Source organism: Perissodus microlepis, chromosome 16 (genome assembly GCF_051167445.1).
Source record: "Perissodus microlepis isolate ML-2025 ecotype Zambia chromosome 16, ASM5116744v1, whole genome shotgun sequence".
In the NCBI taxonomy this organism is placed as follows: Eukaryota; Metazoa; Chordata; class Actinopteri; order Cichliformes; family Cichlidae; genus Perissodus; species Perissodus microlepis.
The window spans coordinates 24,347,545-24,370,554 of NC_140476.1; the positions used below are offsets into that span (position 1 = coordinate 24,347,545).

The following is a 23,010-nucleotide window of genomic DNA, read 5'->3' on the forward strand; positions in this document are numbered from 1 at the left end:
CTGTGTACTGCAGGTGGAGGGCGGTATACTGGATGATTTATAAGATGTTATGTATCATACAGGGTTTTGTAAACTGAACATAGCGCTTATCAGGTGCAAAACTGTATTTCTGATCAAATGTGAGGCATAAAGTGCAAAAAATCCACGGTCACATAAATGCTCATACAACACATTTATATACATTTAGATCAAATAGTGTGCACTCTCGCTCCTGGCTGCAGTCTTGATCAGGGGTCACTGTGCCCCATTAATCAGCTCTTTTGCCTTTCTCGCCAGGCACTTCACAGGCCACCCCCAGGCCCCATGAAGGAGCATCACCTGTCTCCAATGCGTGAAGAACCATTGTCTGCCCCAGCGAATGAAGAGAGGTCACAGAGTATGGGTGGAGGACCTACAGGTGTTGCATCTGGCACTGTTGGCGGTGCTGGAAGCAACAAGAAGCCCCGATCGCGCACCAAGGTACCGATGGTTATCGTGTTTTCCCATTCTGCATTTTGTTATGTGGGTTTGTTCATTTCTTTATCTAGTTTTTGACACTTGGCTGTGTGTATTCTAGATTTCTCTAGAGGCCCTGGGTATCCTGCAGAGCTTCATCCAGGATGTTGGCCTGTATCCAGACCAGGAGGCTATTCATACTTTGTCCGCACAGCTTGACCTACCCAAACACACCATCATCAAGTTCTTCCAGAACCAGCGGTATCACGTCAAGCACCATGGCCGCCTCAAAGACCTGGGCGAGGGTGCTGCCGCCACTGGAGGGGTTGATGTCAGCGAGTACAGGGAAGAGGAGTTGCTTTCGGGCTCAGAGGACCCAGAGTCGAGCGAGGATGGGGCTGAGGAGATCTACCAGCCCACTGAGGGGAACAGTGGGAGCAGTGGGGGGCTGAACCAGCCTCCGACATCCTCCAGCTCCAACTCCAGCCAGTTGTCTTTAGGGCCCAATGCGGCTCAGGAGGAGGGCAAGGACAAGGGGCAAGGCAGGCTTAGTGGACCTCTTGCACCCGGGAGCTCCTCATCCAGTCCTCGAGAGCAGGCTGACTACCAGAGGTAGAGACTGACGAACAGAGAGGACAGAGATAAAGAGAGAAGCACGAGAAACATATGTTCTGTGATAGGAAGTGAGGAATTACTCAAGAAATTATGGAGGGTGGCAGCAAAGGAAGGTTAACGTCTACCCAGGCACATTAACCAAGACAGCATTGGGCTGAAACACTGTACATCTGAAATGATCAGACAGACTGTGTACAGTACCAAACGCAGATTTGTAGAGTGAAATTACCTCAGTAGAAGAAAACAGGTTATCGGTGTGCTGTGATACGGGAGTAGTTGTATAAATGTGAAAGAATACTCCCCCGAGGAACGTTTAAATAATTCACCCCAGATTTTCATTCGTAGGAAATACTTTTTCTACTCCGACCTCGAAACAATCGCACCAATTTATCCTAATCAGCCAGGAAAGCCACGCTCCTCCTCTTTAAAGACAGAGCACAGTCATATAGAACTTAAATGTTGGGATGGGTCCTTGACAAAAACGACGAAATCCTCAGGACACACGCTGATGTTGCTAATGCTTTTGCCTGCCTGAGACCGCAGGTACACAGCACTCTCTGTGCATCTTCAAGCTTTATTTCATTGTGGTAAAGGCCGACACACACACACACATACTCCCTGCCTCTGCCTCACACTCCAGAATAGTCCAATCTAGCACTTACTGATCACAAGGACCCTGATATTTAGTGGATGTGCTGTATTCTCATCCCCCTTCTCCCGTCCATCTGTCTCGCCGCTCAAAGCTGCAAAAGACAAACTGTTTAAAACTGAGTGTGGAGAGGAGCAGTGGACAGTCTGGCAGGAGGACAGCGAAGAGGATGTGGCGTGGAGGGACCCTCACATACGTGTGCAAGAGGGAAAAAATGTTAGGAAAGGAGAGACAGAGCAGCAAACAATCAGTCTTTTTCTATGTGGTAGTCCACCCCTTCCACTCTTCCTCTCCATCTCACTCTCTCCCTCCCGCCTCCTCTCCTCTCTCTAATTGGTGCCCACAGTCTTGTGTTCCACCACACCTACCCGCACTTAAACTTCACCAACCCTATTTATTGCTATCTTTATCCATGATTATTATTATCATTATTGTTATTATTGTTGTTATTATGGTTAGAGATGCTGTCATTGCGTGTTATTTTTAGTTTTTATTTCCATGGTTTTAAATATTGGTTTGCAGAACTGGGCGGTTGTTTGGATAACAAGAGACATTAAGAGTGCCCTGCCCTACAAGAAGAGGAAGAAGAGGAAGAAGAGGAGCGGAGAGAGTGAAAAAAAATAAAAGAAGCAGTTACTGAGTGTTATTGGGTGAAAAAAAATGCCCTGTCAAGTCGTATTATGCCAGTTTTCTTTGTTTTTTTTTTATAGTTCTTTTTCACATAAATAGAAAATTTGCTGGAAAAAGAAGAAGAAAGTAAAAATGTGCTTTTTTCTGCAGTTGATGACAATCTACTTTTATGAGCCATTAAAGAAATGTGGCAGGTTTGACTCTGTTCTTCACTTTTAATGTCTGTAAATACCCGACATGGGATAAATTGTTGTTGATATACTTTTATTTTGCTGAGTGACTTTAATTGTTTGAGCCAGTTTGGAGATTTTTTTTTCCTTAAGACAACTCAGTGGAATCGGTTCATTTTATTGTGAAAAGCAAATTCAGTCACAAGACTATTTAAAAAGAAAGCAAATATCTTTTTTTTTCTTTCTTTGTTTGGTGTCTCTTGCAGATGTGTAAGTAAATAGTATGTTGGAAACAATATCTGAGCATGGATAGTGTCTCGTTTGACTATCCCGATCGGCTGCTACACTCAGAAAGACGACCTGCCTTTTTAATTTTTACGTCAATCACTCTATATCATTACGTTGTGCTTTTCTGTATGACAGGAATCAGGGTTAGACTCAAATGCAGTTCTGATGAAATCTTAGTTCAGTTCAGTGTTGAAGTGAATTAAAACTTGTGAATTCAAAAAGTGTCTGTTTTTACTTCTATTTTATACATCCTCTCAAACACCCCAGAGCATAAAGACACACGGATTGTCACTGGGCTAAACCTTTTGCTAGACCAATCAATTAAAGGTCTGTGTAAAGCCTCTGGGGCTGGTTTTTCTAATAAGCCAGAGGGAGTGACAATAATTTAGACAGAAAGGCTGCCAGCACTCTCAGCTCGCATTTTTTCTCTCTGCCGTGCCACACGATTAGAGCTGCTGGAAGCTGTCCTGTGAACATGACCACTGCCAATACTATTACTTCCCTTGCTCTTTTATGAGATTGTTTGAAAAAGAAATGTACAAGAAGCAGTAGAATTAATTAATCTCTCTAGGTTCAGTTAAACTGGCACAAATATTATTATCAACTTATCAAATGTAATGACCATTCATATTATAAAAATTTTGCTGCCACCATTGGTGTAACTTTACTTCAAAAATGTACTTTTTATTCACATTACAGGATTAACTTTGGAGGAAATCAGTGGAATATATTTGTATTAGCGTAAAACAAATACATATTTGTAATTAGCTGTATGTGTAGATTATATGGTTTAGTGTTGTCTTGTGCATATTTATGTTATTAATATTATTATTATATTTCTCTTATATTGATTTTGCTGTGTTACACAACAAGATCATAATGGTCCCTCCACAACATGACCAGCATCGAGCTCATTCATTTCTCTTGGAGGGACAGCTTTAGCTAAAAGCTAGCTGCTGCACTTTGTAGCCTGTAACATTTACGTGAAATTACTTTCTTTATTCTTATTTAGATCTCCATTAGCTGTTACTGTAGCAGGAACTATTCTTCCTGGGGTCCACATCCAAAAATAGTACCTCTCAGAGTACAACAAGTTGATAGTGGTATCATGTCTTTCACCAAATAACCAACAATAAGCTTAGCTAGCTGTTCAGCTAGCCTAAAGATTAGCCATTGCAGTATAGATGCAGCATTGTTCTCCAGCATTGTCCAGCAGCTGAAAGGCACAAAATAATGTAAATTAGGTCACAAAAAAAAAGGTTGTCCTCTCTGCCATCTTGTTAGCTATCCTTAACGGGCTCTTTAATAGACTTTTATATAATTTAAAAAAGCAGAGAGATTTCCTGCTTGTTGCAATCAATCTGAGGCTGTCTGCGCCGGTGAATGTAACTTTTTTTTTAAATAGATAGTAATAATAATGTCAAATTCACCCACTGCAACTGCATGGGGAGAGATATAGCAGACTGACTCCACCTTATTGCCATTTTGCACCAAAGTTGCTTTGAAGATGGCAACTTGTGAGTGGCCAAAGACCTGGTCTGCTGCTTCAAAGTAAACATTTCAAAGGCAACAAGATCGCAAGTTTATCGCACACAGATGCAGTCGTTTTGGTCATGCTGCAGTCTCAAAGCACTGATTTCCATTGCATGACTCTAGCAGCTGTAACACAAAACAACAATGGTCCCGATAATCCCAAAAGTTTTTGTTTTTATGTAAATCTAAATTATTTGCTTTGCTTTGGAAAGCATTTGAGATCATAAAAAAAATGAAATAAACAAAAAAAACCCAAAATATCCACCAAGGAGTTTTTAAGAAGTGACGCCTATGGAGCATTTTGTTCATTTCATTAGTTGTATTTGTTTGACTCGTCTATAAAATAAAATAATGTAAAATCAGTCAACATCAGTCAAGGAAAAAGTATAGAAAGTTCTTAAGCTTGAAAGAAAACTTTTGTACTAAGTAAAGGAAAAAAATTGCGAGTAGTCTTGTAAAAAAAAATATGATTAATAGATTATTAATAATTTGTAGGTAGGTTTGGAGATTTTCCAAGTTTAACATGAACTAATTAGTATCATCAAATGCACATAAAAAAGAAACACTGAGGTGTCTTATTATGGCATATTGATTGTAATTTTGTGTGTATCTGTAACATTAAGATGCTTCAGGCGACTTCAGACTGGCAGCATTACAAACACGACAGGCTTTCACACCAGCAGTTGATTAATCAGGAACCGTGTGGCATCCTGAATACTGACTTGAAGAAATGAGTAAAATAAAATAGCTCATTTGTCAGGCAACCTAAGGACAATCAACTATAGCAGCAGAAAACACACACACACACCCATACATGCACATTTACTTTAAATTGCCTCACTAACGAGTTTCAAGTCTGATGAGGTCTGACAGGGCATAACAATCTTAGTGTTTAACCTGCAAGCAGGGGTTGGGTCAAATCTGTGTGTGTGTGTGTCTGCGTGTGTGTGTGTGTGTCTGCGTGTGTGTGTGTGTGTGTGTGTGTGTGAGTCGGTCTGTTGGATCCTTCAGTAAACAATGGAGCCTAAGTGTTGATGATGAGCTGGAGGGCCGAGGTCTTCTTGCAGAAGCGTTTCCACTCAGCTTGTCTTCTCTGACTGAGGACAATCAGCTCACGCTGTGACTCTGCCTCTGTAGGATAATTATACCTGCTGAGGTACACCAATGTCTCTGCGCTCTCCCCTTAAAATAGCCCGTCTCCTTTTTTCCTGGTCTATGCTGCAGGAGGCTGACAGTTCTGACAGATCTGAACAAGCTGCCTCATAAATGTGAGAATTCACTGATACTTTGTTCAAGTTTGCCTTTGCCTGTTGAAGCTGGTATGACCATTAGCCATCAGATAGAAACCTGTCATCTATTTCTTTATTTCAGCATGACTCACTCGTTTATGTTTAGCTGCTCAAGTTAACTTTGCAACGACTCGTTTGATGATGTTCAAAGGCTTCAAAGACCATTTTGCAGCGCTTTGTCTTTTGAACAATGTTGTGCATTGTGTATAAACTTGAAGAGGGCTTGGCTTGAGGGAGGATGGTGGGGGAGCAGGCTGGGCCGAGTCAACTATGTGGCCACAGGAACCAAATATTGCTTCATTTGTTCATGTTCACAATCAAAGAAAACCAAGACTGGGGAAAAAAATACAACCCAAGAGGCTGTTTTGGGTGGAATTTACTGGAAATTGTGGATGACAATGCAGCTTCCTGTGTTTATATAGTGAAACAATACACTTTTAAAAGCACCATTACTAAAGGCTGTATGGATGTTTAAGGAAATTTAAGCAAATATGCTCTGACAAGGCATTCCCTTCTAGTCAAAGTTCTGAGATTTCATTTAAACTAATCAGACTCAAACTAAATAAAACAGGACATTATGCGAGATAAAGCTAATAAGTGGCCAACGGTGCGATCTGAATGGTAATGTTATTCAAACCTGTCAATTCTTCTTCGAGCAAACCTGGACTCAGAATTGTATTAGTAAGGAGGTCTCTGCGGATATTTTAGGGAATAAAAAAAATAAACTTTATCAAACTTGTCGCCTGGCATAAACACGGAGACACACGGTTTCCGTTTAATGCTCCAAAATCCATCAGCCCAAAATGCAAATATTATGCATAATACGGCTTTTAAAGGGACAGCAACTTAATCTGAATGGAAATGCTGTATTCCGCCACTTTATTTCTTCTCAGTGATGACATTTATTCCAGTAATAGTATTTGTGGCCTGCATCTCCTCTTTCTTCTCGTGGTAAGTGCTAAAATGGAGATTACATCTCAAAATGTGTTTGTCAGGGTGTTTGGGGAAGCAGGCGCGTCTCACCGCTGCTGTACCCATCGTTCTAATCCAACACACGGTCTGACTGCTTCCTCTGCTTTGCGGTAAGCACCTCTGGTTTTCATTCAGCACCACCCGTTCCCTTCTCCTTCCACCTCGTCCTTAAATCTCCTAATTCAACTCATTATTCGCTCAATTGGTGGGCTTTAACCCCCCTGCCTCAGGTCCTAAAGAGCTGGTAGTCATTAGGAGCCAGGATTTGTGATGGAGCGGAGCAGGCGGCAGTAGGCCCAAATCCTCTCTTGCACATATGTAGTATCATAAAGCTCCTCGAGAGCCTGTGGGGTGTCGCTGCAGTTTTATCAGCCTCCTGTGTTAAAGAGCGGGGCTGTCAGAAGTTGGAAGAGAGTCAGCTCTGCTCGGCTGGAACGGAGTCGCAGACAGACAGCGACGTACGCGGCGAGACCACCCACAGGTCTGTGGTTCTCTGAGATGCTAGCTGCAGTCTGTGTGCTTATGGCTAATAGGAGCTATGCATCTGCACGGTGATGACTCCTGGGAAGCATCTGGGGAAACGGGGGATGATCATTTGACCTCCCATTTTAAAAACATTTGACACTTCCAGGCCTAATGTGTTAGTAGTTTCTACTTACTTTTCTCTACAAGATAACATTATCAAAATGATCAAATTTTAATGATTTTATTTATATAGCATCAAGATTCTTTTCCCTCATAAACATGAAGCAATGCTTCAAATAATTAATCATTGTCTTGGTGCAAATTGAACGTATTTCATTTGACCAGATTTCATTAAATGTCACATTTTACTTTGTACATGTGTAACAAAATTTACATGAAATTTAAATGACATAAATTCAGCTGTGCCCCACCCATACTCACCTCCTGTTCAAACCTTCTGTTTCTGAGGGACAGTCAAAAGAAAGCTGCCTTAAAAGGAGAGAGACAAGCTCGCTTCAGAGGATTAACTGGGCTGCACCGAGGCCCAGTGTAAGATAAGTAAGTATTATTAGGACTCGAGCAATGCCTAACTCAAACCCCTGGTGCTTGCTTTTCACAAGTGTGTAATCCAGTGGTCGATGAATTTGTCTTAGATGAGATATTTTTGTTTGCGGCGTCTGACTGTTTGTGTGTTTTTGCATATTAGGGAGAGAGAGAGATTGACAGGTGTCTCGATACCCAGAGTCCCTCAGACAGCTGTGAGGGCACCACTGTGGGATATTAGGCCTGATAGAGGGATGATTAGAGAGCATTAGAGGTGAAGGCGGGAGACAGGGCACAGCTGTTGCTGCTAACTATTATTACCCACATTGCAGCATCTGAGGGGAGTTTCTCTGCCGAATAGGCTCCCACACCTGTGGCCTCCCGCTGCGTTCAGCAGAAGTGCATGGATACACTCAGAGAGCATGTGTGGGTCATACCTGGTAGTCCCTTCAGCTGTTACACACCACAGAATCCCAGGAAAAGAGCTTTTCTTGTGACACGCTGCTATTAAATATTTTGTCAGCGTGTTTTTTGATCCATGACAGCAAACTGCACACAACTGAATAAGACGGGGGGGTAATGTGATTTTACATGGAACAATCTCCTCTGGGAGCTTTGAAGTAGAGCTGCAGAGAGGGTTGGGGCAGCTGCTGGGTTTGTGGCGTGGCAACACTGTAGATCAGTACTAATGCACTGAAGAAACAGAAGGCAGCGGTGGTAGTCACTTGAGGGGCAACATGGAAACAAACAATAAACAACAGCAGACATTCAATTAGCCAAATGTTACGGTGAGATTAACAACTGCTTGTCAGGGCTGAGCCTTTCATCGTATTCTTGCTGAATATATGGCTTGTGACATTTCGAGCTGATCAGAATACTTTCAGATGTTGCTTTGGGACAGAGCGAGGACGACTGGAAACCGCAGTTGTGTTTGTTTGATTGGATGTGTGTTTGAGAGAGGGGATTTATTTGGCATGAGGCGCAGACAAAAACTCAAACATGGCTATTTTGTCAGTAAGATGCTGAACGCTGTTTGAATTAAAAATGATCGCGGGTTGCGTAGGGTCACATTTGTCTCTTACAATCTGGGTCTTTGTCAGGCAACATCTTCAATACGAGAAGGCTAACAGCTGCTGTGATTAAAAATAAATTGCACTCAGCACTTCTCGAAACCCTGGAATAACTAATCTGGACTGGGGCGTAAAATATAGATGAGGGCAAATGTAATAATTTCATTCATCAAAGGATTTACTTAAACACTTTAAACCAAAGTACTGGATACACATAGAGCGAGGATTGTTCCACCACAGCAGCAGCAGCTACGCCATAATGAAGACAATATTAGTTTGAAGCATCAGCTGGGAAAATAACATGTTTAAAGCATTAATTTATAAAACTGCTGTGTTTGTGATTACAATTCAAGGGAAACTTGAAAACTCACTTTCCTCTGAGTACATGGAGGCAGTACGTCCTTTTTTTAAGGTAGTACATGCTTGTGAAGGATGCGGTTTAACTGTACTGTAAGGAATCCCATCTTAAACTGGAAATTTTTAATTTTTTAATCTATCATTAAACCTCCCAAAGTCAGCAATGATATGGAGTTTGGGATTGTTTGGAATGATTCTATGGTTGTGTTTGAAACGGATCACCAGTCAATTCAGTTTTTTATATAGTGCCAATTCACAACAACAATCAACTCAAGAATCTCTATATTGTAAAGTAAAGACCCCACAATATTTGAAAGAAATCCCACCAATCACACAACCCCAAGCATTTGGCGACAGTGGGAAGGAAAAACTCGCCTTTAAAAAGAAGAAACCTTTGGCAGAACCAGGATACAGACTTCCAAACACTCTCAGCCAATGTGGAATCACCAGTTAACTGAACATGCATGTCTTTGGACTCTCACTGACCAGCTTTGCCTAAAAAAATAGATATCAACATGCATATTTGTGAGAACCACATGTTTCACCCAGCAAGGATTCTCAAATATAAAATAAAAAGGACTTATTTGGCTGTTTTCAGGTTGTTTCACAAAATAAAATTAGTGGTTTAAAAGTAGTGTTTGCAGAGATTATTCAGCTTTTTAAAAACATGTAAACAAGTATCACAAACTTTTATTATCAAAATTAAGAATCTAAATTTTGTGTGTTGTCTGTGAAACAATCTAACTTTTTGTTAGAGGACTAGGGTCCGGCTAACTTCAGAGCTGCCTTACAACAACAGCATCAACCACAGCTACAGAAAGTTGCCCCTGCAGCACTCTGCTTTTGTCACTGGCCTAAAGATCACTGAGCAAACTCTTCTATGCAAAAGCAGGTGAGGTAGTGGAGTTATAACCTACTATAGTTTGATCCACAAGTCTGCAGGATGAGTTTTCCACTTAGTTTCATATGAGTAAAACTACTCAGGTCCACTTAGAAAAAGATCATGGTTGTGTTCAAAATATACTCTTTTGCACCAATAACCACAATAAAAGGTTCTTCTAAAAAAGCAGGCTACCTGGCAAGAAGCAAAGCTAGGAAAACTACTGTAGAACATGAAATGGCAAAACTTATGTTAGTCATAAGTCCTAAGTTTTTAGAAGATGGGGCAAGAGTGTGCCCGCCATTCATAGGATATAAAATATGAGTTTGTTAAAGAGGAGCTGCTGCGAGTGTTTCCCACAGCAGTAGACTTGTTTGTTCTCTTCAGGTAGAAGATCAGGCATAGAAGTTCAGATCAGCTCTCTCATCCCCGATACCCTCCACCTCTCCCCCAGGCATGACTCGGTCACCCTCAGGCTCTGAGGCTGGGTGGGTTAGAGGTCTGGCATGCTGGGTAAGGGGAAGCAGGTGTGTGCAGGGCAGTGCAGCCTCAGGCCATCCCCAGGTATCAGCCTTCACCTCAGGTGCCACTCATGCTTCCTGACAGAGAATATGAAACAACTACTAAAATGAGGCAGTGATGGGAACAGTAAAGCTGTTGAGTTACTCAAATGGCAAATGGCCCATATATACAATATGCACCTATCTATCTATAGACAGACACACAGAATACTGTGATTTTTTTTTAACATAATTTAATTCAAAAAGGTAAATTTTGTGTATTCTGTATTCATGTGAAATGAAAAAACTTAAGCCAAAGTCCTCTTTTCAAATGAAAGAAAATGTTGCATTTCATTTAGAAATCAGCATCCAAGAATCAAAAAGGACAGAGGAAGTCCAGTGTGAAGTTTCCACAGTCTGATTTAGGATGCCATGTCATCAGCTGCTGCTGCTGCTTTTGGTCCAAAGTCAGCGCAGCTGTGTACCAGGATCTGACGACAAGCTTCATGGAGATGTCCATTTCTTGGTCCAGCAGGATTTAGCACCTGCCCACAGCGCCTGAACTACTGCTAAATGGTTTGCTAACCATGGTATTACTGTGCTTGATTGGCCAGCAAATTCACCTGGCCTGAACTCCACAAAGGTTCTGTGGGGTAATGTCATGAGGAAGATGAGAAACACCAGACCCAAAAACACAGATGAGCTGCAGGTCGCTATCAACACAACCTAAGCCTGAGTAACGCCTCAGCAGTGACACGAGCTCATCACCTTCATGGAGCCAATGCAGTAATTCTGAGTGCATAAAAGAATATACTTAACGAATATCCTTTTTTTAATCACTCTTTAGAAATATTCTAATAATATGAGATACTGGATTTATGACTTTTATGAGCCATGGTTATCAAAAATTAGTTTAAAAGGGGGCTTTAAATATTTGCCTTTATGTGTAATCACCTTTATCTTTTGACTATATTAAATTTTTTAAAGATACTCCAGCACATAAAATATATATATGTCAGTGATTACATGTATAGATGAATGTATTTATTTATATTTCCAGGCCTGGCAGATATATTATGTCTTTATACTGTCATCTGTAACTTCTCACCTACCAAACCCAAATCAGTCAGCACTGATCACTAATCGCAGTCACATGCTCGTTTTTATTACAGCCTGGTTATTGCACAAAGATGCACTGTTGCAGGCAGATGATTCATCACCAGTGTTTTTAGGGGAGTTTTTAGCTGAAGGAGAGCTGATTCTGGACAAGTTCAACACTTTTAGAACCTTCATCAGCTTTTGGCTCTCATGGGAGCTCTTTCATTTTCCCCAGTTGTGGCCAAAGCAGCTGAAGGCCAATATTTTCCTGGGGTTTCTGTGATCTTCTGTCTTCCCATTAAAGTTGAAATTTCTTCTGGTAAAGGCTGCTCCAGTTACTATTATTTCATTCCTTCATTAGTGTAAACGTCTCTTGGGAAGTGAACTTTATGCATTTAACTAAAGAGCTTTGTCATGTTCATGCAGGCATCCCCAGCAGTTTCAGGTGGATTCTCATTTGCAGATCTCTTGCCTCAGAAGCCGTTCAATCTCAAAGAAAGTGTAACCTCAGCCTCCAGGACTGAAAATTAGGGAAGCTTTGATTTGCCCCCCAGAAAAACTTGCAGTAGCACAAACAGCTACTTGAGGCTGGCTCAAAAAGGGATTATTCCCAGAGTCCAAACCTAAAATGGCCAAATACAAATAAAAGGAAGTAGTTACTTTGTTACACAGGGTCACATGGGTTTGGTTTTTTCTCTTAATAAATGAAATCATAAATTTAAAACTGTTTTTGTACCTACTCAAGTTATATTAAAAACATGTAACACATATTCAATTCAATTCAATTCAATTTTATTTATATAGCGCCAAATCACAACAAAAGTCGCCTCAAGGCGCTTCATAGATACAGAGAAAAACCCAACAATCATATGACCCCCTATGAGCAAGCACTTTGGCGACAGTGGGAAGGAAAAACTCCCTTTTAACAGGAAGAAACCTCCGGCAGAACCAGGCTCAGGGAGGGGCGGCCATCTGCTGCGACCGGTTGGGGTGAGAGAAGGAAGACAGGATAAAAGACATGCTGTGGAAGAGAGACAGAGGTTAATAACAGATATGATTCAATGCAGAGAGGTCTATTAATACATAGTGAGTGAGAAAGGTGACTGGAAAGGAAAAACTCAATGCATCATGGGAATCCCCCGGCAGCCTACGTCTATTGCAGCATAACTAAGGGAGGATTCAGGGTCACCTGGTCCAGCCCTAACTATATGCTTTAGCAAAAAGGAAAGTTTTAAGCCTAATCTTAAAAGTAGAGATAGTTTCTGTCTCCCGAATCCAAACTGGAAGCTGGTTCCACAGAAGAGGGGCCTGAAAACTGAAGGCTCTGCCTCCCATTCTACTTTTAAATACTCTAGGAACAACAAGTAGGCCTGCAGAGCGAGAGCGAAGTGCTCTAATAGGGTGATATGGTACTACAAGGTCATTAAGATAAGATGGGGCCTGATTATTTAAGACCTTGTATGTGAGGAGCAGGATTTTGAATTCAATTCTGGACTTAACAGGAAGCCAATGAAGGGAAGCCAAAACAGGAGAAATATGTTCTCTCCTTCTAGTCCCTGTCAGTACTCTTGCTGCAGCATTTTGGATTAGCTGAAGGCTTTTCAGTGAGTTTTTTGGACATCCTGATAATAATGAATTACAGTAGTCCAGCCTGGAAGTAATAAATGCATGAACTAGTTTTTCAGCGTCACTCTGAGACAGGATATTTCTAATTTTAGAAATGTTGCGCAAATGGAAGAAAGCAGTCTTACATATTTGTTTAATATGTGCGTTGAAGGACATGTCCTGGTCAAAAATGACTCCAAGGTTCCTCACAGCGTTACTGGAGGCCAAGGTAATGCCATCCAGAGTATGAATCTGGTTAGATACCATATTTCTAAGATTTTCAGGGCCGAGTACAATAACCTCAGTTTTATCTGAATTAGGAAGCAGAAAGTTAGCGGCCATCCAGGTCTTTATGTCTTTAAGACATTCCTGCAGTTTAACTAATTGGTGTGTGTTATCTGGCTTCATGGACAGATAGAGCTGGGTGTCATCTGCATAGCAGTGAAAATGTATGCTATGTCTTCTAATGATGCTGCCTAAGGGAAGCATGTATAATGTAAACAGAATTGGTCCTAGCACTGAACCCTGTGGAACTCCATAATTAACCTCAGTGTGTGAAGAGGACTCTCCATTTACATGCACAAATTGGAGTCTATTAGATAGATATGATACAAACCACTGCAGTGCAGTACCTGTAATACCTACAGCATGTTCTAATCGCTCTAATAGGATACATATGAAGAAAGGGGGTGAATACTATACTAATATATAGATACAGTGGCTTGTCTATGGAATATAATGGTGAGTGCCACTGTAGTTACCTGTCAGTGCATATCTCCTTTACTCATGTCAACAACCAAGCTAATGGGTTACAGAAACAATGAATACATTCAAACTAAATTTTCCCGTGATCATTTTGAGCACAGATAGCAGCACTGGAAGCTCGAGTTCCCTTCAGTAGCTGGTGTGGTCATTTCATTTAACTGAAGTTAACAATTAACTCAGAGTTAGCTAACTTCACATGCAGCTGTTTTACTGGGCTGAAATGACACAGCATGAATGGATGTGACATGAATAAAGTGAGTCTGAGTCACACTATGCAAAATATGGGTGAAGACAACAACTCCCCAAATTTCACACTATTTTACAGGCCTCAACAACTACACACACATCAGGTAACACTCATACAACGTAATGCTATAATTATATTTAGAGGTTCTTTGATTGTATTAGTTTGGATAATAGCCGGTCTACTAACACAGAGGGAAGGAGGTGATGACCTGTGCTGCATTCAGCCTCCAGGGGGTGATTAATATATTTAGGATATATCATGTCATCCAACAGCACTCAAAGCTCTTTATCCAAATGCGTCATTCATTCATACAAGCACTATTTCTATGCAGAAGTGCTTCCTATGCTGCTCTACCTTCTCACCTGCGGCCACCCAATGTCTCCTAAAACACTGTGAGTTGCATCATGCTGTCAGTTAGTAACTATTCTTTTTATCATTTGCAAATGTTAGTGGTGAATTCTCATTAGGCATTAACTGTATCAGTCGTCTATTGAGTAGTATGTCCTGCTTGAATGGACACTGTCACTTATTCTCTCTGTTTGTTTATCTTAATAAACCCAAACGAACATTCTGTAGATTGGAGGAACATTTGCTTCCTCCATGTTTGCTTTCCATCTATTCAATCAGAACAAAAATAGGATGATTTAAATATTTACTGTTGTTAACATAAATAATAAGTCTGGGTCTATAAATTAAAATCAGGATCAGCATGTGACTTGCACAAATTTTCCTTCCTGAATTATCACATATTTTAGAAACGCAGAACCTAACATGGGAACACAGTGTATTCAATATTCATCACCACAAGCTGGGCTCCTGCTGAAATAGTTACACAGCTGACAGAGCAGTGCTGTAGTTAATGCACACACAGAAACAAACAACACATGGATGCACTGGATTTCTCTGCAATGTGCTATAATAAAATGAGAGGACAGAAGTGAAGAGAAGTGCATATAACAATAAAGCATTACATGGATCCACTGCCATACTGGCAGCTGGTAGCACGCTAATCTTCGCTGATTACCAGAAATGGCAAAGCACAGCTGGGGTTGATGGATTTGCAGATATTATTTTTGTGGGATGTTAATTTGTGGAAAATTTTCACACTTTGACTATGAAGGTGCTGGGTTAAAAAGTCAGTAGATCAACGAATTATAGAACGAAATGTGTCTATCCCTCCATCTTGGTCGAGGAGCAGCAATCGAAGCACACATGCCCACATCTCCCACTTCCCGCCACCACCTCATGTTCTTCATGAAGTTAGATGTGTGAAATGTAACTGCTGCTGAAAGAACTCAACCAACAACTGCCGATACGTCATACTCAGAATGTCAAGGCTTGACCTTAAATACCAAACAAAAATCAATTAGACTGTACACCATACAGTATTAGTTTCAGTGACTAAAAGCAAATCTAGTTCTCCTTCAGTATACTCCAAACCAGAGAAAAGTATACAACTAAGTTTTATAATTAAATACATAATATATAAATAGCGTGGATAAATGAACCAAACTTATTGAATTTTGGTTCAGACAGAATTTGCTCTTTCATTGACCCACTTGCTATAGAAATAAGGAAAAGCAATAAAATCAAAGGAATTTGTGTTACAGACATTGAACATAAAGTCAGTTTGTATGCAGATGATATTTTGTCATCCTTAAAAGATCCACATAATTCCCTTCAGGAAACTGTCAATATCAATAACAACTTTTCCAAAATCTCAGACTACACCATGAACTGGAAAAATGGACTATCCCTGCACTCTCTGACAGGGATTCGGATTCTGCATCTCAAAATATTCCACAGTCTCTTACAACTGGAAATATAATATATTTCCATAATATATTTATATATAAATATTTCACCCAAGCTGTCAGAATAATTTATTCTTAACTACACCACACTACTTTAAAAGGTTAAAGATGACCTTAAGCCCTGTACAAACCTTCCACTTTCCTTATCGGCCGTATATCCACAGTTAAAATGAAGATACTTCCATAACATAATTACCTGTTTTCAGTGTTTCCAATTGCCCGCACAGACAACTGGTTTAAATCTATTGACACATGCATTTCCCACTTCTGTTGGAAAAATAAAAAACCTAAAATATCCCCATCAACCCTGCAAGAGAAAAAATCTTTTGCCTGCCTGGCCGAAAGTTATCAGAATCATCAAAACATCACTAGAACCTTGTTAACAAACTCTAATCTTGCACAAAACTGATTTTCAAGCACTTAATAACAAGGTCCACTATTCGTCCTGGGAATCAAAGGGAATCACTCATCTCCAACACCTATTTCAAATTTATATATATTTATATACATATTCAATTTATATCATTCTGTGCACTGACCCAGAGGTATAGAGTTGGGAGAGATGAGTTCCTCTGCTACTAACAACTGAAATCCATCATTAAATCTAAAACTAACTCAGCTAATAACTCGTGGGAACAACTTAAATTAAAAACTCCTTGGAAATGACAACAGCAACTTCACAGTGGGAAAAAGATCTGGCCTTCTCTCCCCGCTCTTACTTCTGGATTAAAACCTGCAATATATATTTTCCCCTACAAGTAACACAAACCTACAATTTATACAGTAAAGTCATTCACAGATTACACATTACTCAAAGTAAAAAATGTAATCAGTACCTGAAAAACTCTCTACTATTTTGAGCTGCAGACTCCGCTTTGCCAACCCTTTGTTTGCTTGGCAATCACACTGAAGTAGAAAATCTCCAAATAAATACATAAATCCACTCCTTGTTTCTCTTGTTTCACTGGAAATCAAAGAAATTGTTGCATGTTAACATCTAGAGAAACCTTCTCACTTTTAGAGTTATTTAAACTGAATGTAACAATGTAACACCTGGAGGCTGTGGTGCGCACATTCTGAAAAAAAAACCCCAAAAATGAATGTGTCACATATTTATTTATCTTCTATTGGTCTTTTAATTTTATTTATTATTAATTAAATAATCATATTTAATGAATTTAATTATTTTATATGTCCTTCTAAATCAGTTTCTGGATACTAACTACAAATAATAGACAACTGCCTAACTAAGCATGCAAACAAAAAGGTACACACACACACACACACACACACACACACACACACACACACAGACAAACTTCTAACAGTTGCACTTACATGGTATTTATCATTGTTGTTGTTGTTGTTATTATTGATGATAATAATAACATTGTCTTTTAATGCACACATTAGGAAACAAAGAATAAAACAAAGGATTAAAGAAGGAAAAAAATAACATAAAAAACTGTAATACACATAAAAGGATAGTATGAGCATGATTTATGAAGTCCTTTTAATGCATCACTAAGGTTAGGGCCACCAAAAGTATAACAAGCTTTTAATATAACAACAAGGCAGACATGTCAGTGTTGGCTGGTATGGGTTGAATAGGTGCCTCTGGACTGGGGGGGTGAATGGGGCGTGCCCTGGGGTATCTGCACCCTCCGCACCTGTGGTGGCTTGCTCTAAGGGCGACACTTACAAGTGGTTAAAAGAGAAATTATAATTTTTAAAAAATCACCCATTCCCTTCCCTAACCATTTACTTATTTGTTTACTTAATCGATTGATTTATTCTTTCATCTATTTTTGCTACTTATGCATTGTAATGACACTACTATAACTGTTACTTTATATCATCATTATTATTGCTATTATTAATATTATAAGGCATTATTGCATTTCAGAGCATTTTATTTTGTATTATTTTCTTATATAGTTTATTCAAGACTATCAAATTATTTTATTTGCCATTTCAATCAACACACATACTGCACTGTGCATAGCTGATGGACTACACTGGACTAATATTTTTGAACAACCAAACTCAGAATGTTGGGTATGAGAATGCTGAGATTCAAGATTTTAAAAAGCGAAAAACCATAAATACCTTGAAGAAGAGATTTTACAGGCTACAGAGTTTTCCTGCCTCTTCAGACGGGGAAATGCTCAATTATAAGGTCTGAACTGCAAAGGCTCAGTCACCTTTAGTGTCATGATGCATGCTCAATCATCCAGGAAATCCCCAAAAGTTTATTCTGTTCATCTGGATGTAGCGTTTTCAGTTGGAGAAGCATTTCATCACTCCTTTAAAGTGACTCTTTCAGTCTCAGCTACAAGTTTCCCCAACCTTATAAACAGTACCTCTGCACAATGACTAAAGCTAGCACCACTGAATGAACAATTGGCTGTGAGGTCAGTTTCTTGATCATTAGTATCCAAATTCTCATGACCATTGATCAAAGCCCACTGATCAATGGTTCCATTCACAGAGAGTTGGGGAATGGCTGCAATCACAGCATTGTAAGATGCATTGGCTCTGCTTTGAGAGCCACCACCAGCTCTAAGCAGCATATTAAAAACATTACATTCATGCAAATGAATTACATGCACATTGGTGGTTTTTCCCCTGTTTGTTGTGGTCACTGTTGGGGTCATTACTCAAAAAAATAATTATTACACAGAACACCTTTCTTACTGCCTAACGGAAGAACGTATAATGTAAACAGAATTTGTCCTAGCACTGAACCCTGTGGAACTTCAAAACATTTGAGGAACACAAAAAGCAAAAATATTCATTGAGACTAACAAGTTGACGTTTCAGTCAGTAATGAGCGAAAAGTTAAAGGCAATCGAAATCCTGATTAAAAAAAGCCACTGAACTTTTTAAATGGAAAGCGTTACACTTAACAATACGTAATAACAATGTTTGCACCCTAAAACGGTAACTGCTACATCTGTTGACACGATGCTCTATCCAAATCCAGAATCAATCAGTCGGTACTAAAAATACAACCTGAGACTTTCTGACCTGCAACTTATGTCTAGTCCAGTTTGTATCCCGCCAGCTCTTTCCATTTTCTCTACCATAAGAAATTTGGCTTTGTGTACGTGTTGCATCTCAGGTCTCAAATCTGCGTAACAGAGGTGTATTAGCTCACCTGCTCGGGAACAATACCAGCCATCTCTGCTGACACGCTAAATTAGGCTTCACTGGACACGTGTACACATAAACGTGCATCCACACACTGGCGATATCAGTGATTGGGTGATGGCAGTGGCGATATGACTGCACCCCTGTCTGCTAGGTAACGATGCCTGTCTGTTGATGCCAGCATAGATAACATTCACAGCTCTGCTCAGAAGTCTTTCATCCACTCCCATCTGGAGCAGGACACATACAAACACACACATGCAATCCACAGATTTCCTCTCACGTTGTTTATGTGTTTGACACTGTTAACATGTAGCTCATTTTACTGGAATGACTGCCCCAGAAATAAAACCAGAAGAAGCATACCAGTGCAGTTTCACAGAGAGGATCGAGAATCTTCCAAAAGCCACATGCGTTTACCAAAGTGTGAATGAGAATGAGTCATTATGTCACACATCAGACTTGCTCTAGAGTGCAGCTCTACTTGTCTGGATCTGGAAAAGACTGCAGACTGGAAGGCCAGATGATATCATGGGCTGGAGTGATGTGTTATGACTGCTGGAACTTGGCCATATGTGACATTTAGAATAAGCTAAAAGGTGAGGAGGGAAGGCAAAGAAAGGGAAAACATTTTATTATTTCCATAGTTCATTGTATGGTGATGATGCAGTTTTACTTTACAAATACACAGTTTATTATCCTGCTGATAATTTATTTATTAATCTGTCCAATTCTCTGAACAGTGCGCAGTCTTGGATGTATTAGGAGAACTGCATATCACCACATCTCATTATTGTTTCCTTGCTGGTCCCACCTGCAGGTTCCAGCATGGCCCTTAGATTTCACATTGTGCTGCTATCATAATAATTTGAATTCAGGGTACGTTTTACAAATATTAAACCTCTGTTTAAACCTCAACACTTTTATAGATGCCTCTGTTTCCATGAGGAAAATCTGTTTTGGCTAGGAAAAGGTTTGCATAGTGCCACATCAATGGTCTTAATACTCCTTGAATGCTGCTGAGTAAACCAACCAAGCATGTCCCAGCTACACATCCACTCTTATTTCTGTTTTCCTTTTTTTTCTCTCGGGGTACACCCACTCTGTTTTATCTTATCTTCCTACTCACCCGTTCGCTCTTTTACTCTCCTCCCTTAGTCTTCCTGCATTTCTCCTTCTCTTACTCCCTCCCACTCTTTCCTTTAACTGGGCTGTGCCAGTCAGTGGGATCAGGCCCGGGCCTCCTAGCCTTGCCTCCCAGACAACTGCAAACAATTAGGGAAATTAGTGGCTCCAGCATCACCATCAGGAGGCCTGCTTGTTTATAATTTAATCGGGGCGCATGTCAAAACAGTCAGGGTTTGAGAGAAACAAGATGCGTCGGCAAGATGAAATTCAAACTGCCAGCCAGCTCAAAATATTAGGACTGTTTGTTTAATAGCGTGCGACCAACTGGGTAAGAGCAAAAAGTAGAGGGAACCCAGGGGAGGAAGGAGAGAGGGAGAGGCAGAGCACTAATGAAGAAATGTGGAAAGAAAACAGCATGGGAAAATTTTTTAAATTGTTTTAATTCCACTGAACATTTTCAGTTAATGCACACAATGTTTTTGGCCTCCCTCGTTCGCTCTCTGCCCCCACTGCAGCCACCCTCCGTATTTCACTTAGCAGTGCTCTGGGAATTTCAAATGCTTGGATCTGTGCCGCCTTTCAAATTCATTATAAAAGCTTTTTGCTAACTAAATAGAGAGCAAGGGGGAGAGCAAAAAAAAAAACCTGCCACATTCATCTCTTAGACCCCATGCTCCCTCCCCCCTGCCCCTTGACAATATATAAATAAACTAGAGTGACCTGATTGAGATGTAAAAGGCAGGGAGTTAGCACTGGGACCCATATATTACTTCCCAACATTAACAGTAGTCTACTCAGCTGACACATGGTGGTGGGACTGCAGCCCCTGGGCAAATGCTGAGGTTAGAACTGATGCCCCCCTCTTTTAACCACTCTTCTGTTCACACACCCTTGGAAAGCGTGGTTGGCAGCATGATGATACCACTACAGGGCTCACATTTTTCATATCCATGCTCCCGGATTGTGGTATCCGTTAATGTAAAGAGTTATCATACTCAGACCGCTTGCCCGTTTTTCCTGCTGCCTTTACCCCCAAAAAGCACTCAAGTAGCAGTTTGGCACATGAGGGAAATCCAAAAATTAGAAATTTAAAGACCTCTAGAATCAGAAACCATCCCCTGTGCTATGTGCTGTATTGTGTAGTGAAGTAAACATACACCAAAGGGAAACCGGAGCCTTCATATTTTAATGGCAATGGAAAACTAAAAAGCTCCACCACCCAAACAATAAAGAGTCTTTAAAATTGCCAGGCCACATTTATGATAAGCAAAAGAAGAGCAGTAAGAACTATATATGCTATTAGGCCCTTCTCTGCTATAATTTAAATTTATAGCTTTGGCCATTGCATCTTTTTATATGCAGATGACACTCAGCTTTTTAAGACTTCTTTAGTTTTTTTTAATCTGTTTTAATTTTTTAAAATTTATTTTAGATGAAGACATACATTTTTACTCAATTACTGTCACGGAGTGTGATGAGGAGAGGACCCAAACACATGATCCTAAAAAAGAATGAGCAAAGACAAGATCACTAGCACAGGGAACACAAAGGGCATTAACACAGAAACACAGAGAGGACAGAGGCAAACAGACGACTCACTCCAGGTGGGTGCAGCCGAGTGCATGGCTGCCAGAGCTGATCGCACACAGTCAGAACACTGAAAGAACTAACTCTTTTACTTCATATCACTTGAAACAGTGTTGGGTTCACTTTTGATGGGAGCTTCACCAAGCTGTACAAAGCAGATGAGGATAGCAAGAAGACACAAACCAGAAACACGAATGGTCAATTTCCAGTCTGTGTTGACTAATTGCTCTGCATCTGAAGTCATCCCAAGAACGTAACAAGACTACATTAAAGAATAATTTAAAAAAAGACATGAACCGGAAGATCACAAAATCTCAAATTCATCACTAGAATAATAAAGATGAGACAGAACTAAAAATTCGAAATCACAACAAAAGCAGAAATCAAAACAAGAACATCAAAAACCAGAACCATGATAACGGCTTTACTGAAACACTTTAATTTTTTATTAAATTTTAATTTCTTGCTTATTTAAACTCCACTATATAAGATTCTCAGAAATATGAATTTCAAAGCATCTAAATATTTGTTTTGTGACTTTGTAAAGCAGCTATTTGACACAAAACCATTACCAAAACTATTTTCAGGCTCATGTGCAGTGTAACCGCTGTAAACTGTAAAAGCACTTTTACATTTTTACATTGTATTTATTTCTGTTTGAATATTACAGTTTCCTGTAAGGGCCCTGATTTGCTTTAAACACCCCCACCGCCCCACCCCCTCCTAAAAATCCCGAAAAAGCCCTTTCTTTAAGAGAATCCTGAGCTGACACAGTCGAGTATAGCTGTAGAGCGAGGGGTGAGGCCGATAGAGCCCCGCTGATGATGGTCTCTGTGGAGCATCATTAAGCTGATGAGAATCACAACAAGACAGTAATTGGTGATAAGCTGATGCATGGTGAAAGTGATCCAGAGCCAGAGATGGTGATAGCAGAAATACAGACCAACACACACACACACACACAGAGCACACCTCAGTGACAGACAGCGCAGCGAGCAGACTGCAAGGCTGGCAGACATGCAGGGTCCTGGTCAAAGAGCATTATTTAGAGTACATGACTGCATACAGCACGGCACCAAACAGCTTTCATTACGCTAGTCAGCTAGCTCGCTAATGCACGCTCCCCCAGCTACCTTGGTCGGCCAGTCAGACAGGCACACAGGCCCTGACCATCAGCCGCCAGTCCGCGCAATCAGCCGCCTACTATCAGCTCTCTA

The 23,010-nt window shown here is 40.4% G+C and overlaps 1 protein-coding gene across 2 annotated transcripts in view; it reads left to right on the top strand.

The window, feature by feature from the left end:
- satb2 (SATB homeobox 2) overlaps positions 1–3,556 on the top strand; it is a 50,631-nt gene extending 47,075 nt beyond the window's left edge. The window contains exons 13-14 of one of the 2 annotated variants that reach the window (XM_084907967.1): positions 256–459; positions 557–3,556. In XM_084907967.1, coding sequence (XP_084764093.1) covers positions 256–459; positions 557–1,051 — 699 coding nt within the window. In that variant the 3' untranslated portion in view covers positions 1,052–3,556. The remainder of the gene's footprint in view (positions 1–255; positions 460–556) is intronic. The other variant, XM_084907968.1, reaches the window with a different exon arrangement.
- The last annotated feature ends 19,454 nt before the right edge of the window (positions 3,557–23,010 follow it).